This window comes from Callorhinus ursinus, unplaced genomic scaffold (genome assembly GCF_003265705.2).
Source record: "Callorhinus ursinus isolate GAN/ISIS: 27379988/994484 unplaced genomic scaffold, GSC_fseal_2.0 scaffold20, whole genome shotgun sequence".
Lineage (NCBI taxonomy): Eukaryota > Metazoa > Chordata > Mammalia > Carnivora > Otariidae > Callorhinus > Callorhinus ursinus.
The window spans coordinates 2938328-2955955 of record NW_027397082.1 but is presented as its reverse complement, the minus strand read 5'-3'; the positions used below and the strand labels follow the sequence as shown (position 1 = coordinate 2955955).

General features: G+C 46.4%; 2 protein-coding genes across 2 annotated transcripts in view; one reads left to right on the top strand and one right to left on the bottom strand.

The window, feature by feature from the left end:
* The first annotated feature begins 4140 nt into the window (after positions 1–4140).
* On the top strand, positions 4141–6878 carry NANOS1 (nanos C2HC-type zinc finger 1). Its single transcript, XM_025881108.2, has one exon. It carries the CDS (start codon positions 4245–4247, stop codon positions 5112–5114), a length of 870 nt encoding a protein of 289 aa, XP_025736893.1. The 5' UTR covers positions 4141–4244; the 3' UTR covers positions 5115–6878.
* A 2235-nt stretch (positions 6879–9113) lies between these two features.
* EIF3A (eukaryotic translation initiation factor 3 subunit A) overlaps positions 9114–17628 on the bottom strand; it is a 35101-nt gene continuing 26586 nt past the window's right edge. The window contains exons 18-22 of the mRNA XM_025880488.2: positions 16660–16748; positions 15331–16022; positions 12424–12649; positions 11586–11767; positions 9114–10335 (exon numbers count right to left, since the gene is read on the bottom strand). Of these exons, the coding sequence (XP_025736273.1) occupies positions 10106–10335; positions 11586–11767; positions 12424–12649; positions 15331–16022; positions 16660–16748 (1419 nt within the window). The 3' untranslated portion in view covers positions 9114–10105. The remainder of the gene's footprint in view (positions 10336–11585; positions 11768–12423; positions 12650–15330; positions 16023–16659; positions 16749–17628) is intronic.

Genomic DNA, 17628 nt, shown 5'->3' with positions numbered 1-17628 from the left:
CCAGCTTCTGGTCCTCAAGACTTATCACCTCAGGGCTGGCTCAGCTCTGAAACCTGCCAGTGGCTGGAAGAGAGGGAAGCTCCTAGTCTTTGTTTCATTTTTTTATTTTTTAAAAGATTTTATTTATTTATTTGACAGAGACACAGCAAGAGAGGGAAACACAAGCAGGGGGAGTGGGAGAGGGAGAAGCGGGCCTCCCGTGGAGCAGGGAGCCCAATGTGGGGCTCGATCCCAGCACCCTGGGATCATGACCTGAGCCAAAGGTAGATGCTTAACTACTGAGCCATCCAGGCGCCCCGTTTAAACAAGGGAACAAATGCCCTCCCACAGTCCTCCTAACAGACCTCCCCTTACATTTCAGGGACCAGAACTGGGTCACCAGCCCCCTCCTAAACCAATCACGCCCAGGGGAAATGAGATCTGTCTGGCTGGATTACACCTGTCACAGCTCAACCCCAGAGGCCAAGGGAGAGACTCGTCTGGAACTGGAATAAGTCAGCAAGAAGGGTAAAGGGCCTGCCACTTGACATGATGAGCCCCTTGAGGATCAGAGGAAGGAGCTAGAGCCCAGAGTGGTTAAGTCCCTCATCCAAGGCCACATGTGACTTTGCAGAAGGGCCAGGGTGAAAACACGGCCACCGGCTCAAGGAGCATTACCCGCTTCACCACGGTGCTTCTCAACTAACTCTAGCTCACTCTAAGCCCCCAGAGGGCAGACACCCCATTCCCGGGACTCCCTGAGCTGGGCCAAAGGCATGATATGGACAGATTCAACACTGTTACAGAAGAGAGCCCCCAATGTACCCAAATGTGCCTGACGCACCTAGAAAGAGCTTGGCAGGCAAGTCAGCAGGAACGCAGAGCCTGACAAACAGCATCTCTAAAGCTGCCTGGACAGCCGCCAAGCCGCCTCACTCCCCAGGGCTGACCTCATACTTCTGAAGATCCTCAAGATGCCTGAGGTCTGTGCGTTGCCTCCCAAGCTGCAGGCTGGGAGCCATGCAGAGAGGTGGGAATGCAGAATCCAAGCAGCCCACCCCACCACCCACCCCTCCTGCCAGAGCCTCCTGCCTGTGCCGTGCAGGCCCCATTCCAGAAGAAACTGAGCAACACCCTCCATCCTCCCAGATGAGGCCTGTCCCAACCGGTCTTCCTGCCTCCACCAATCGGAGGGGATGCCTTGAAGAAATTCTCACACTCTGGCTATTCCTGTCTGTTTTTGCTCCAGACTTCTGGAAGGGGAACGAAAAGCGGGCAGACCTCATCAAGGTGCTAAGAATATCTCTGAAGTCAGTTCCACCACCTCAAAGAGAGTTGGAGAGCTCAGGGCCCGGCTGAGGCCTGCGCTTAGTGGTAACAGGAATTGTTTACTAAACCCAGAACTGGATCAGGCCTTTCCGTGGTAACTAACAGCAAGGGCTCCCAGGCCACTGAGGCCACACGTGCCGGGTGTCGGGGTGGGGGGTTAAGCCCCTTCATGCCCTCTGCCTCCACTTCCAGACATTCTTCCCAGATCAAACAACCTACTGTGCGCAAGGCCCATATCAGGTAAGGTGAGCAGCCTGGGGAAAGGGCAGGTAGCCAGCCCTCCGGGACACATGAGCTCCCTTCCGAAACCTCCTTACAACCCACCCGCTCAGCCTGCAGCTACAGAGCAAGGCATTTGTCCTTACCCACGTTCACTGAAAAGTTTTAATTCCCCTTGTAAACAAAACAAAACAAAACAAAAAAACCCCACAAGGGCTAAAAATCGTGTGATGTGGGAGAGGAAAGGTGTCACTTACTTGCCACGCTCTCTTTGGCCTGACCCAGGGGAAGCCGGCCCAGCGGCTCGCAGTTTTAAACTTTCCTTTCCTTCCACAAGTTTTTCTCAGAACAGTGGCTCCCACTCCTCAGAGCTGAAAAGTCTGCATACCTTGAAAGTATGCGAGCTGCAGGGCCATGCAAACAGACTGGAATTTTCCATTTATAGAATAATAATCTTCATACCACTCTAGGGGCCGGTGCTCTTGTGGTCAGAGCTCAGAGCTCAGTGTCAGCAAACCTGCTACGCTTCTGTGGGCTCTTTTATTTATTTTTGGTGGGAGAGGGGGAGAAAAAAAAAAAAAGGAATGACTTTTTAACTTGAGTGCCAACACAAACTTGAAAAAGGAACTGCGTTGGCAAGTGCAGAATATGACGGCCTGGTTTCACGACTTAAATCAACCGTTAGGGAGCAGGAGGTGAAGAAGAGGCTGAGAAACAGATCTTCAACCCTTCATGCAGACAGGTGGCTAGAAAAGGCATCATGTTACTGCCCCAAGTCCTTCCCTGTGCCCGCCACCTGGCTTCTGGACTGCTCCCCGAGGGTAGGTTCCAAGCAAAGGGCACAAGGCCCCATCTCATATCTCTTCTTCATGTCCCCTGTGTTCCACACTCGATTTCTGCTGATGCACACACAGACTTATAGTCTGAAATACCTTCGGGGTCCATGTGTAACGGAAAGGCCACCAAGCCATTTGTGAAGGGGCCTGAGTTCCAGTTCTGGCTGTGACATATTCACCGTGTGACCTTGAAGAAATCCTTCTCTTCTCTGCGTCTCCTTTTCTTCATCTGTAAAGTAAGGTTGGATTGAATGATCCCAAAGGTCCCTTCCACCGCTGGCAGTCTGACTCCCTCGTTCATTCTAAAGTAAACCGGTGCCAGCATGAGGTTCTGGGCAGCCCCTACTGGGCCATTCTAAATCTGCCGGACACAGCCAGACCCAGAAGCATAGCCTCCTGCCTAATGAGGGCTGTCAGCACCAGCTGCCCCCGACCCCTGTTTCCGTAGCCAGAGCACACAGCCAGAGTGGGGAAGCAAAGTCCTGACCTGCCCACCTTGCCTGCCAGCCCAGCCACTAGAGGAGGCATTTTCCCAGTCCCATAGAACCCTAAAGAATCCTTCACAGTACCTAAAACCTTTCCTACTTTCCATTTTTTTAAAAGGTGTCCCTTCTCCCAGGAAGGGCGCGACCACCTCCCACCCTCCTAATCAAAAATCTTCCATTTTCCATTGTTTTTACAAAAATATTTGACTCATTTTAAAGTACTAAATAGTAACGCTGAATGTGCTTTATTTTTTTCAAGCTGCACATACAGCCCATTTTTTATACAGTCCCCCCCGCCGGGGGAGGGGGTGAGAGCTTCACACACACACCAATCACTGTCCGAGGGTGGAAGATTTTCTGGCCCAGCCCACATCCCTACCTAAGTCACCCGCTAATGGCCACCCAGTCTCTGAACACCTGTTGGGAGTCTGCAGCGTGCTGTAGGAAAGTCCTGATGCTTCCACTACTTACTACAAGAACCATAACCTCTCTACAACCTCAGAGATTCGTGCGAAGATTTCAGCCAGCTGAAAGCTCTCCAAAGCACCGTGCAAACGGAAGTTACTCGATTGTTGGGGCAGCTCTGTCTTGACGACTGCAATCTCAGAGCGCGCCAAATCCTGCCTCCCCACAGCTTGTCCTGCTGATGCTGGTGAGCGGGGAGAGGGGGCTTCTCGGAAGGCTGACCTGGGGCATTCAAGGCTGGGAGGAGGGTGCGCGAACCTTGGGGCGTTCCCCCATCCCCACGCCTACCCGTGCTCTCCGTGAGTCTCGCCACCCGACCGAGGGAGACCCAGGCCTGGTCACCTGCTCCAAACTCAAAGCACAGCGCTCAGGCGAAGGCCGTCCCCAGCAGCAGCCCCTCCCCTCCCTTCCCCTCGTCTCCCCCTACTTCGCCCTCCCCTCCCAGCAGCGCAGGCAGGGCACGCCCCCTCCCCCAGATTTACCAATCGGCGTCCCGAGCGGCGCCCGTGGCTCAGGGGGCTCTGGTCAGCAGCCAATTAGCGCCCGGGCCCAAGGCGGTGCTTCCCCCGCCCCCTTGCAGAATGAAAGCCGCCCGCAGCTGGCGAGGCTGGCGCAGCGCGTGGGGCGCGGGAGCCGCGCGGGCCGAAGCGGAGCGCGCGCACTGCCCGCCCGCCCCCGGCGCGCCCGCCTCTGCTCCGCCTCCGTCCGAGGCGCGGGCAAGGAGGCTGGGGCGGGGTAGCGCAGGGGGCAGGGCCGCGGCGGCGAGGCCGAGCTTGGGGGGGTGGGGGGGTGGACGGGGAGGAGCGGGACCCGATAAAAGGCTGCGAGGCGGCCCCACCCCGCGGCAGGCCGGCGGGCAGGCTCGGCGCTTCCCTTCCGTCCGGCCCGCGCCGGCGGCGGGGAGGCGGCGCGCGCGGCCCGCAGCCCGCCCATGGAGGCTTTCCCCTGGGCGCCACGCTCGCCCAGCCGCGGCCGCGCTCCCCCGCCCATGGCGCTCGTGCCCAGCGCCCGCTACGTGAGCGCCCAGGGCCCGGCGCACCCTCAGCCCTTCAGCTCGTGGAACGACTACCTGGGGCTCGCCACGCTCATCACCAAGGCAGTGGACGGGGAGCCGCGCTTTGGCTGCGCCCGCGGCGGCGGCGGCACCTCCCCGCCCTCCTCTTCCTCCTCGTCCTGCTGCTCCCCCCACGCAGGGACCGGGCCCGGGGCGCTGGGGCCGGCGCTGGGGCCGGCCGACTACGACGACGACGACGACGACAGCGACGAGCCAGGGTCCCGGGGCCGCTACCTGGGCGGCGCGCTGGAGCTGCGCGCGCTGGAGCTGTGCGCGGGCCCCGCCGAGGCCGGGCTGTTGGAGGAGCGCTTCGCCGAGCTGAGCCCGTTCGCCGGTCGCGCCGCCGCCGTGCTGCTGGGCTGCGCGCCCGCCGCTGCACCCACTACCGCCGCCGAGGTGGCGCCGCGCGAGGAGCGGGCCCCGGCGTGGGCGGCCGAGCCCCGGCTGCACGCCGCCTCCGGGGCGGCCGCCGCCCGACTGCTCAAGCCCGAGCTGCAGGTGTGCGTGTTCTGCCGGAACAACAAGGAGGCGGTGGCGCTCTACACCACCCACATCCTGAAGGGACCCGACGGGCGAGTGCTGTGCCCGGTGCTGCGCCGCTACACGTGTCCCCTGTGCGGCGCCAGCGGCGACAACGCGCACACGATCAAGTACTGCCCGCTCTCCAAAGTGCCGCCGCCGCCGCCCGCCGCCCGCCCGCCGCCGCGCAGTGCCAGGGACTGCCAGGCCGGGAAGAAGCTGCGCTGAGGGCCTGGGCTTCGGTCTGCTGCCACCTGACGCCACCAGGGTCACCGCCTGCCCGCGCTCTCATTTTCGGCTTACGCACCATCTTTTCCTCGCTGTTGGAGAGGCGTGGAGGTCGGCAGTTGAAACTCAACTTGGGAAGTCGTTTTTGTTTTTTTTTCTTCCCCAAAGCAAGCCGAACGTATGGAGTACTTTTCTGTCGAAGAGCGGTTGAGACTAGACGCTAAAATCTTGATTTCTCTCTGGCCTGTAGTTTGTGCACATCCGGACGGTGAAGGCTGGGTGTGTATTCCACTACCTGAAATATGGCAACTTAATTGCGCTGTTTATTTACTGTATACGTCTATTTTAGATGCGCATCAGTATGAATTGTTTCAATCTAATCTCGGATGTTTAATTTTATGGAGGCACTTTACTAGGTCTAGAATATTTTTTTAAAAGCCTCATAACTGAAAACTGGCGATTTTATGGAATGTCGGCAAAATGACTATTTTATTGTTTGGAAACAATATTTCTTAGTTGTCCTTAATCAGTTACTCTAATTCCAGGTGAAGCACGCCCCTGGCGGCATCACCGTTTTGAAAAAGTGAAGGTTTAGTAAACTTTCCGGTATTAATTTGTGTGGGTAGTCCCTCCTTGTGGCTTGTTTGTCTTGGCTGGAGGTGTAAAAATGCACAATCTGTAGCAGGTAGAACACAGCTCCTTATCCTTTTATGTACCAGATCTTTTTATTACTAAACTAGCAACTAGCATTTCCACCCTGAAAAATTGTGCCAAGTTATAATCCTATTGTGTATACACTTGGAAATTGGTGCTGTTTAAAAACTTGTGTATTTATACAGTAACAGTATATGAATTCATTTATCTTGCCTATTTGCTACTTGGCCTTTTGTCCATGCACCCACCTCCCCGTTTCCATTTCTTTAAAAACATCTGTAACATTAAGATCAAAAGGGAGCAGTATTAATTCACCCTGCTCAATTTCAGAGTTCCCAAATAGTAGAAAGCTCATTCCAGCTGTTGTCTCCCAAACTGAATGGAAGATGCAATCCTTGAGCTCCGGAAGACTAATGTAATAGCCTGTGTTCAAGAAGATTCCACTATGGGCTGTGTCTGGCTTGAGGCCCAGGCAGGCCTCAAACCAGAATAAGCACTGAAGGAATTATGGAGTAGGGGTGGAAGACAAGGAACACAGCCTCCCCCGTGCTCCCTTTTTCCCTGGAATACCCTGGTCTGTTTCTGGAATCCCACCACTTACCCACAAAGGAGATTGACCCTATCCTTAGGCCAACTTTAGCTCCCACCCTCATTTATAGCCATGCCAGATGCCACACCATGGCTTGTAGCTACCTACCATCAGGACAGATAAGAGGAAGCAAAAATGGAAGTGAATTAGGATAAGTGTACAAAATACATCACTATCTGAAAATCGCAGCAGGAGATTTAGTCGTATCTACTTAAATCCAAGTAGAGTTCGGCTCCTTTATTAGACATTAGACTGCTTTTATATCAAACAGCTAACTTCCTCCACAGCAAAATGGCTTGAGCACTCCTTCGAGGGTATAACAGACGGTGAGGTAAATAATACTGGAAGGTTGTGAGCCTTTTTGGTCAAAGGAATGGGGGGGTCAGAACAAGGTGGGGAGGTGGAGGCAAACAGTATGTTGGCCAAGAGAAATCCATTCCCGCTAGTCCAGCCCCAGAACACAGAACTTTAGATGTGACTAGTCTTATACTCAAGGACCTTAATAAAACCATGTGATTATTCTTTTGTTGTGCTAGAAAATACACATTTAATTTTGGTCTCAGTAGATGAATAGAATTCCTGTTACCTCTCCTGCTGTTCTACCTTTTCAAAGAGCACTAGTCTTTCTCCAGCGCAGAAGGCCTAGGCAGGCAACTACTTTGTATTTTCAAAAGACACTATTTCTAGGTGTCAAGCACTTGGCTTTGACATGTTCAATATGAGAACCCCTCAGTGATGAGATGCGCCTCATACGAATTTGATATTGACACCATCAGTTTTAATGGCAAACATCATGTCCATTCATTTAAAACACTATCAGCCCCCCTCAAATTTGCCCCCTTTCCAGCTAACATTAAAACAAACACTGGGAAGTTAGAGCATGCACAGAGAATATTACTACAGTTAATCTTCTAGAGATCTCTTAGGAAAAGTATACTAACCACACTAAGGCACTTAAGAGGACCAAGCATAGAACTCTGAATCTAAAACTTTAAGTACTTGCAAAATTAAATTTAGGGTGTGGGGCACCTGGCTGGCTCAGTGATAGAGCATGGCACTCTTAATCTTGGGAGTTGTAAATCTGAGCCCCACTTTGGCAAGTAGAGTTTACTTAAGAATTTAGGGTAAAAGAAACCTAATTTTTTAAAGTTTAAAGAAATACATAAAATAATAGTGTGACAAAGTTATCTTGTTTTTATAAGAATATGCCTGTATATTTGGCTAAAAACAAAACAATGCATGGAATCCTCAAAAGCGCTTTACCAGCTCTGCAGGCAGATTGCCTTACCTTGCTGGTCATTTTCTGTAGACACATTTGCAGGGAGTGGCTTTTTATTTCTTTGGATTTTAATTTTCCTATGCGGTCCTTTTTGGAAGCTGTAGAATGAACTGTGATGACAACTTTCGGCCTAAATTTTAAGTAAGCCAAAATTATTTTAAAATTATACTACAAATATGTCTACCTCAAGGGAAAGGGCAGGGAAGTTTCAGTGTTGGTCCTCACCTTCTAGTCTGTGCTTAACCACATGAGGAACATTCCTGCATTCCTTCCGGTGTCCCAATTATCTAGGTCAATTAGACTTAGTAAAATTAGAAATGAATCTACAGTCAAAATGTCTTTGGTAAAAAAAAAAAAAAAAACAGGTAAAGCACATAAAAGCATGCCAACACACAGATTCCCACCTCTTCCTAGAAGCCAGTAAGGACGAGGGGGATGTAGAGTCTCTTCTGGGCCACTGTCTCCACCCTCAGATGCACACGTATGAGCGGCGTGGTGTTCTTGTGTAAAAATGCAGAAGCCACTGGGAGCATGAAGACATTCCACACACAGGGAGGAGGTTGGATGTCCAGCTTTCCTGACACCTGTGCGTACTGGGGGTGCAGGGGAGGCTGTGAGGCCCTGAGCAGAACGGAGTAGGACCAGGAAGCAGCAGCAGACTCCTGCCCCCACCCTGTGCTTGGGATTTCAACTCCTAGGACAAAGGACTTGGGGGCACAGTATTTATCTGGGAAAGGGTTCCGGCAGGAAGGGCGGGTTTGCAGACCAGCCCAACCATCAGACATGCATCCATAACTCATGTAAATAAATCAGCTTAAGTGAGTGGTCCCCCAGCGCCAGTCAGTGCTGTCACAGGTACAGTCCTGTTCTAATGATTGGGGTTACCGCCCCAAGTTCATTAATTTGTTAAAAAGAACACGTCCTCTCCCCAAAGACCTTTTAAAATTTCCACTTGTTTGAACTACTAGATATTAAGGAAATTAAATGTTGAAAAAAAGTCATTTCCATCACCGCTAACATCAAACAGAAAAGGCTGCATCTGATCGTTTTAAAAAAAGCATCAATACTCCCTCTTCTGGCCGCCTTATAGCTGTACCAACAGGAATTCTCACCACCCACCCAATACTGGAAATAATTTGCGTGTCTGTAGCCACTATCAATTTGCTACTAATATTCTCTGAAATTATATTTTTTCTAATTTCAGGGGAATACCCAAAATAGTAAGCCACCGACCTACCCAGACCCCATGCATACAAGCTCACAGAGAGGACAGCATTATAAGGAAACTAAGGGGGGGGGTTCCTTAATTAAGGAAGGAAACATCCTAGCCATGTTGGCTTTCTATTTGAGTTATTTTCTTTGATCCTAAACAGACATTTAATGGCAACAAAAAAAACCCTCAAAACAAACAACTAGATTTACAAACTCACCATAGTAAGTAAACCACTTTGTAACTACAAATCAACACTAAAACAAATTCTGTAAGTATTTTATTTATCATTGAAGAAAAAACACAGCAGCAAGTTCTGTGTTGGCTTCAATAAGACCAAATAGTTAATCTTTGACATTGCTACGACACTCCAAAATTGAAGTCAACACAGTCATTACTACAAATTACTTGTTGAAAGAATCTATCCTGAAGAGAAAGAAAATTAGGAAAAAGAATTTAAACAATTCCTCCAAACCACACATTTATAAATATTGTCATATTTAAAATGCTTGAAAGGCATGAATTCTCCATTAATGGAAAAGCAGTTTGCTATTGGCAACAGAAAAAACTCAGCAATAGTTTACCAAATGCTTTAAAATTTAAAAGCCGTAACTGATTTGGATTCACACTTGAGCAGTATTCTTGTCATTACAATAATGACTGCAAATTGCTTTATACTCACCTCTCAAGTAAAAGCTACAGAAAATCCCACTGTATCCAATGTTTGTAATGTTTACTGCACTTACAGTGAACCTAAAAACTTTCTAAATGTAGTTAATATAGTAAATACCTCAAAATACCTAGAGGTATGTCTCAACCGCTAATGGTGTGGAAGTCGTTTCAGCCCCTGCTTTTGAAGAGTCTTCAAATACATTTTCTCTAACAGAATCATACCTCATTCCAAATTAATATAGTATTTCAAAAACAAAAGAAAAAGATCAGTTCTATACCAAGATACAGGTGTTACTCCATACCTGACAGGTTCACATTTTCAATTTATTTTTTAGTTTTTCTTTTTTGTAAACAAACGATTGATGAAATAATGCAACACCTTAAATTCCAGAAAACGGCCTGCCTGTCCAACCTCCTGTGGACACGGTGCACAATCAATCTATTATAGAGGATTAATACAAGTTCATGCTTTTTGTTATGAGACAACATTAAAGAATCCAATTTAGACTGGTTGAAGCACAGTATAATAATCCTTGAATGTGATCAAACCTATGTGAGACATGAGTTTGAATCCATTATCTTGAGATTTAACGTCGTACCGTGGTCCATCCATCTTCATCAGTCTCGTTTTTAGTACGACGAAGAGATTCCCTATCTTTCTCAGCTCTCCATGAGGCCTTCTCTTTTTCACCTTCTCTTTCCCTGTCTCGGTCTCTTTCTCGGTCTCTTGAAAGAGCTGGGGGAGGAACACGACGAGGGGCTTCCCGCTCTTCTGCCCGCTCATCTTTCCTGTCATCAGCACGCCTCCAAGAACTTGCTAAAAAGTTTAATTAAAACAAAAAGAGAGTGAGTCTGTACCATATTGTACTGGCTCAGACTAAACAGAACTTCAGCGAAAGGAATGCCTCTAAATACTCAGAAATCCCGTACTATAAAAGTAACAATATAGGATCCCCATTAAAAAAAAAAAATCAATAAAATCTAAATATATTTTAATCAATTTCTGGCAAATCCTTCAAAACAACATACAGACAAGAGATATAACTTAAGGGGCGCCTGGGTGGCTCAGTCGTTAAGCGTCTGCCTTCGGCTCAGGTCATGATCCCAGGGTCCTGGGATCGAGCCCCGCATTGGGTTCCCTGCTCTGCGGGAAGCCTGCTTCTCCCTCTCCCGCTCCCCCTGCTTGTGTTCCCTCTCTCATTGTGTCTCTCTGTCAAATAAATAAAATCTTAAAAAAAAAAAAAAAAAGATATAATTCAAATTTGCCAAGAAGAAACCATTGGCCTGGGAAGTGTCCTGATTGTCACAATAATTTTAAGACAAGGTGACAAAAATCTCAATGAAATTTTTAAAATAAAACTTCTGGCTCTTGAAGAAATCGTAACAGCAAAATGGCCATAAGCATACTTTACAGGTTAATATAAGAAAAACCCTTGCAATCCCGTTGTACAAATGAAAAACGTTCATGAGGCAACTACTTAAGTGCAATGGCCATTTTCAGCATTACAAGTTTTTTGTGTTTTATTTTTTTAACTAAAGTTTCAACTATCACAATTTCAGAGTAAGAATATTTTACACTTTGTGCTTATCTACCAAAATCTTACTTTTAAACAACTGACAAAATGTTTCCTAGTTGCATGAACTTCTAAAGCAATATATATTACTTACCATCCAATTAGCCTACTACTATACTTTCAATTTAGGTATGAGCTACTTTAGAGTGACTACTAAGTTTATGAGAACTGTGAATTTTTTTTAAAAATTTATTATTTGAGAGGGAGAGAGCAAGCGAGCTGCAGTGGGAGAGGGAATATCAAGCAGACTCCCTGCTGAGCACGGAGCCCCATGTGAGGCTTGATCTCACAACCCCGAGATCATGACCTGAGCCAAAATCAAGTCGGATGCTTAACCGACTGAGCTACCCAAGCACCCTGAGAACTGTGAATTCTAAACTGAATATTCACTCTTATTTTTGATGTTTGTAAGAATGGATGAGGTAATAAAACCCCACATTTCCTCAAAGATTATGGTTTTCCAATAGTTCAGCAACATGCAGACCATCCATACCTTCTTCACGTTCTGATCTAAGAGGAGGTCCTCTTCGGTCTCTGTCATCTCGTCTTTCCCTTAGATCACGGCGATCATCTCTCTCCCGACGACGGTCATCTCGATCCCTATCTTCACGGCGATTTGAATCTCTCCAGCTTGAAGATTCTTCCGCTGGTCCTCTTCTCCAGCCTCCTTCATCCCTGGAACCATTCAAAATGACATGTTGAGGTTCTGTCTTTAAGATTCCAGAGAGCACATTCAAGTTGATGTTCACAGAGTTTACAAATGTAATAGGGACGACCTTTAAATTTCTGACTTGATCACAATCTGATACCTCAGGTATAGAGGTCGAATGAGAACGTCTGGACCTGTGCTGTCCAACATAGCAACCACTACTCGTATGCGGCTACTTAAATACAAATTAACTGAAACAGAATCAAGACGTTCTGTCAATAGCACTAACCACACTCCAAATGTTCAACAGCCAAATGTGCTTGCTGGCTACCACACTGGGCAATGCAGGTACAGGATGCTCTCATCCCTGCAGAAAACTGTATTAAATGGTGGGCTAGATTCATCAGCATAAAGCCACTCAGGCCAGAAGCAGCAAGTTAGAACTGTTACCGCTAATAAAAGTCAAGGGGCTTTTGATAGGGCTATAAAATTGAGTAACTGAACCACAGGAGAAAGGCAATGGGCTGGCAAAGATACCTGTATAACTAAAGAGCCCAACCACCCAGTGTCAGCCTCAACTTTATTAAGAGGGGACATTCAATTGAGGCACGAGGCACACCATTTCTCAAAGAGAATTTAAAAGAATCCTAACTGTAATTCCACCAAGAGTTCCAAAGCAAACCTAGGTCGTCTGAAGCGGTCCTCTCGATCCCCATCTCGCTCTCTGTCCCGCTCTCGCTCTCTCTCTCGGTCTCGTTCTTTCTCTGGGTCCTTGTCGTTTTCGTCACGATCTTGGTTTTCTCTCTCTCTCTCTTTTTCCCTATCCCATTCACGTTCTTCTGATGGTCTTGATTCTCGAGGTGGACCCCAACTCTCTTCTCTGGCTTTTTCTTTCTCTCTCCATCCACCTGTTTTTATTTTTATTTAAAAAAAAAAAGGCAAAAAACTTTTTATACTCAAGAAACAGAGATTAGTAACAATGAATAGAGATCTGAATGTTGACATTAATACCACCACTGTAAGTGCTAACTTAAGACACTCCAACCTCATTTAAAAGAAAACTGAAGTTATTTATCTTATTTTACAGAATCACCACCTCCTATTTATGACTGACTACCTATCATTGTTTTTCTAACATAAAGGGAGGAGAGAACATGTAAGATAACGGAAATTTATATAGTCTGGGTTGAGTGTTCCATATGCTGAGATTTCAGATGTAAAAATCTGTTCTGATGGTAAGGTAAACAGACAACTCATTTTAAGCAAAAAACTTAAAGAGTCAGGGGTAGGAGCCAGATCTCTGAGAGCAAGCCCCAGTTATAATTTCATTCATATCTTTCATTTTCAAAAACTTTATTACCAAAAACTTTCTTTTCGTATTCTTGCCCGCCACCATTTACCATCCATGCAATCATGGAACAAAGATAAGTCCTTCGACCAGTATCTCACACTTAGCCATGGGATGCCCAAATCAATAAATGTCATATATATGCACAAAGAGGCCAAAGGGAACAGATTTAAATGAAAAATCTATTACGGGGCGCCTGGGTGGCTCAGTCGCTGAGCGTCTGCCTTCGGCTCAGGTCATGATCCCACGATCCTGGGATCGAGCCCCACATCAGGCTCCCTGCTCAGCAGGAAGCCTGCTTCTCCCTCTCCCACTCCCCCTGCTTGTGTTCCCCCTCTCACTGTGTTGTCTCAGTCAAATAAATAAAATCTTAAAAAAAAAAATCTATTACAAGGTTAATTACTATTGTCGCTAATATTTGTATTATCATGTGCCACAGCCCTATTCTAAACCTTCTGTGTATATGAACTCATTTAATCCTATCCATAGCTTTGAGCTAAATAGATCCCATACCTGCTAATTTACCTACTTGCTGAAATGTACTTGTCAATTGCTAACGTGAACACTCGGCACTCTCACCCACAGACACATGTAGAGCGATCAAATACTTGGGAGTTGCCCGCAGAGCACATTCACAGTAGAGGTTGAAAAGGGCAACGCTTTTCCTTCTTGCTGCAGCTCTCATACTTTAAAACAAGTAACCCTTTTGGTGGTCTGTTGAGTGACAGGTTTTCACATTTTTGTGCTTTGTTGGTGATTTCACTGTTTAAAATGGCCCTCAGGCACTATGCTCAAGTGCTGTCTAGTGTCCCAAGCATGAGAAGGTGATGGATGTGCCTTCCAGGAAAAACACTCATGTTAGAGAAGCTTCAATCAGAAGTTACAGCGCTACTGGCCGTTAAGTTCAATGTTAATGAACCAACAACATGAATTACATAAGGTATCTGTAAAACAGAAATGCACAAGAAAGGTCGTGTTCACTGATTGACAGAAATGCTGTGACCAGAGGCCTTACGAGGACCAAACCATGACTTAGTAAGAATCTACGACACTGTTCTCCCCATTTTACACAGGAACAGGAAACACACACAGCCAGACAGTGGAATGAACTGAGACCAGAAGAGATAGAAATATGGGACAGAAACACAAAGGGCAAAGAAAAGGAGGCTACTCGCTGAAATCTTTGTGTAGAATGGATTACTCTGGTTACTGTACCAAGACCAGACCTGGGAGTGAGAGAGCCTATAGGGACCAGCAGCAGCAAGAGTTCAAGGAAGGAATGACGGTGGCTCAGAGCCAAGTACATGCAGAGAAGTGGGTGGATCTGAAGAACATTAAAAAGGTAGAACTGAACTAAACGAAGTATTTAACATAAAAGGACGAAAGACGGCAAAGGAGAACTCCCAGACCCCTGGCTTATACAATCAGACGGATGGTGGTGGCCCTGAAGAGAAGCGTGTGGGTGAGAATTCAGTTTTGACAGGATGAACACGACGTGTCACAGACACTTCTAGGTAGCAATGTGCCATGTGCAACATGCAGCTTGAAACATGGGTCTGAAGGTAAGGAAAGAAGTCACCCAGAGAAGACAGCAATAGAAATCACAAACTTATATACAACTGCTCAAGAACAGTAAAATTTGAAAACATGAGCAAGCCCAAGACTGAGAGAGTAAGAAACTGAGCTCTTCCCATATAGTATAACCCCATGGTTGACAGAGAAGTGCAAGAGAAATACTGAGTAAGTGTATTTTTTCAATATTTACGTGAAAAGGCTGGTCTAGGACAGAACCAGAAGAACACCAATACTTAAGGGATGGGCACTGAGAACAAGAGTCCTCAAAGAAACAGTCACGAGGCAGAAGGAAAACAAAGTACACATCACTAAAGCAGAAAAAGGGGTAAAGTTCTTTAACTTCTTTTGGTGCGTGGGACATGGAAGCCAAGCTCCGTATATAAAAATCACTGCACAGAAGGAAAGATAAAAGACCAGTTTACATGGAAACTAATAATAATATAGCCTGATCGCTGTCATACATAATTAAAATTTCACTTTTTCAGCTGAAAAATAACTTTTTATTTAGATATCAAAATATAATGTCATTTAAGATGTCCCCTATTTGAAATGACCTGATTATCACCCTCAGAATAGTGATTAGCTCATGTTAAGATTTCACTATTTGTAAAACACCTCAGATTCTATAAAGCATCTAAGCAGTTTTTCTGAATACCAGAATTTTACCTGGCTTGACAAATGGTCTCCAGGGGCCAGGTCTTGAGTCATCACCCCTTCTGGGAATCCGATCGTCATCCATGTTTCTCCAAGGCCCCCGGTCATCATCTGCACCGCGCCTAGAAATTCTGTCATCATCAGTACTCCTCCAAGGTCCTCGATCATCATCCAGCCCACGCCTGGGACCCCGGTCATCATCCATGCCTCGCCTGGGACCCCGATCATCGTCAGCATTACGCCAGGAAGGCCGCTCATCATCTGCACCTCCTCGCCGGGGCCCCCGGTCCTCGTCCATCCCACGTCTTGGTCCTCTGTCCTCCTCAGCTGTTCGCCAGCTTCCTCTGTCCTCATCCAGTCCCCGTCTAGGTGGTCTATCATCATCTGCATGACGCCAGCTCCCCCTATCTTCATCACCAATTCGTCTGGGAGGCCTGTCGTCATCCATGCCCCGCCTGGGACCCCGATCATCATCAGCATTACGCCAGGAAGGCCGGTCATCGTCTGCCCCACGGCGAGAGAACCGGTCTTCATCAAGACCACGTCTAGGACCTCTGTCATCATCCATGCCACGCCGGGGAATGCGATCATCATCTGGTCTAAGAGAAGACTCTCTCTCTTCCTCATCTCCCAAACGCCTTGGTCGATCTTCCTCTCTTCTATGAGGCCTTTCCTCATCCCGCCCCTCTCCACGTCTCCACTCCCTACAGAGCAACAAGCCAAACAACTTTAAGAGTCCATTTTCTGAAAAGCACATGATCTTTTGGGGAATTATTTCACTCCCTTTTAAAAACCACTTCAGCCTAAATTCATTATTCCTAATCCTGAAAGAGCATGTGCTCCTAATAAAAAATAACACAATATAAAATCTTACATCAACAAATAAAGCACCTTAAAAAGTATCTAATTGCACTTTATAAGAAGCATCCAATTTCTAAATCTATTACTATGACCTTTCAAAATTTAATTTCTGTATAGGACTTACGACCAACAACCTTGCCTATCATGAGCAGGCATTTTTAAAGGACGGTTCAATCTACTTAACAAATTTAAAGGAAAAGGAAAATATGTTCTAGAACTATTCATTCTTACTGTAATCTTAATAGTATTCAATTAGGGAACAAAAAAATCTGAAGCATGTATTTGTCAAAATATTTAGAAAGTCAGTAATTACAGCACTGAAGTTAACTATGAAAAACATTTCCGTAACAGACATGCATACAGAGTTCTTCACGATTCTCCTTTCCCCACCTCCACAAAATAAACCAAACTTAAAACCTGCTATAAGGTATTATGAAGGACCTATAACTAATCAGCACTATTGTCCTTGACTCTACTTACTTCTCTGGTGGGCCTCTTCTCCATTCGGAATCTACTTCAGGTCCTTTCCTCCATGTGCCTTCTGAATCTCTATCTCCCCAGCGAGAGTCCTACATTCACCAAAGTTAATGTGAGGCACTACAATGGCAGCACTTATTACAACTACTGATTATTACCAAATGTTTTTGCACTTACATCAATCTAAAGTCCTTAAATATAAACAAGTTTTAAAGTTGTTTCTTTTTTAGCCTTAAATCAGAGTGACAGTACAGTGAAACTAGCATTCTCATGTATTGAGTGGCTGTATAAATAAAATACCACCTGAAAGTAATCTGGCACCCCCCCCCCCCAGGAATTACTAAAATATCTACAGATCTCCTTTGACTTCAAATTTTCCTTTTGAGATTATGTGAAAAGAGCTCAGTGCCCTAAACGTACATCGCAGTGCCTACTAAACAGAGGTGGAACAAATGAAATGTCAAATGGGGAGTGGTTCAATTAACAGTTACTTCCCTCTTCAAAATACTATGTTGTCATTAAAAATTATAGAAAGGGTGTGGGGAGATAAACACCCTTCAAGTAGAAATGTAAATGTGGCACAGCCTTTGTAGAGAGCAACGCACACAATGTTAATCACCAACACCTCTGACACAGCTTGATTGCTCGACAAACATAACCTGAGGCCACAATCAGCAATTAAGAATACTCTGGAAAATATGAAACAAGACTTAGGGCAGGGGTGGAAGGAGAAAGATAAAAATCTAACAAAGTTAACAATCCCAAGTAGATGAGTAAGAGGATCTTCATTTAAACTTTAGAAGTGTTTTGGAAACAAAACCCTCCAATAATAACCACTAGCGTTAAGAAGCAGTGAAGGATAACAGCCAGATGGTTAAGTCATCTGCCATCATAACTGACTCTGGACTCTTGCGGTGGACACCGTGGGAGAGAAAGAACACAAATGTCAATGAAACTTCTGGTCACTACAAT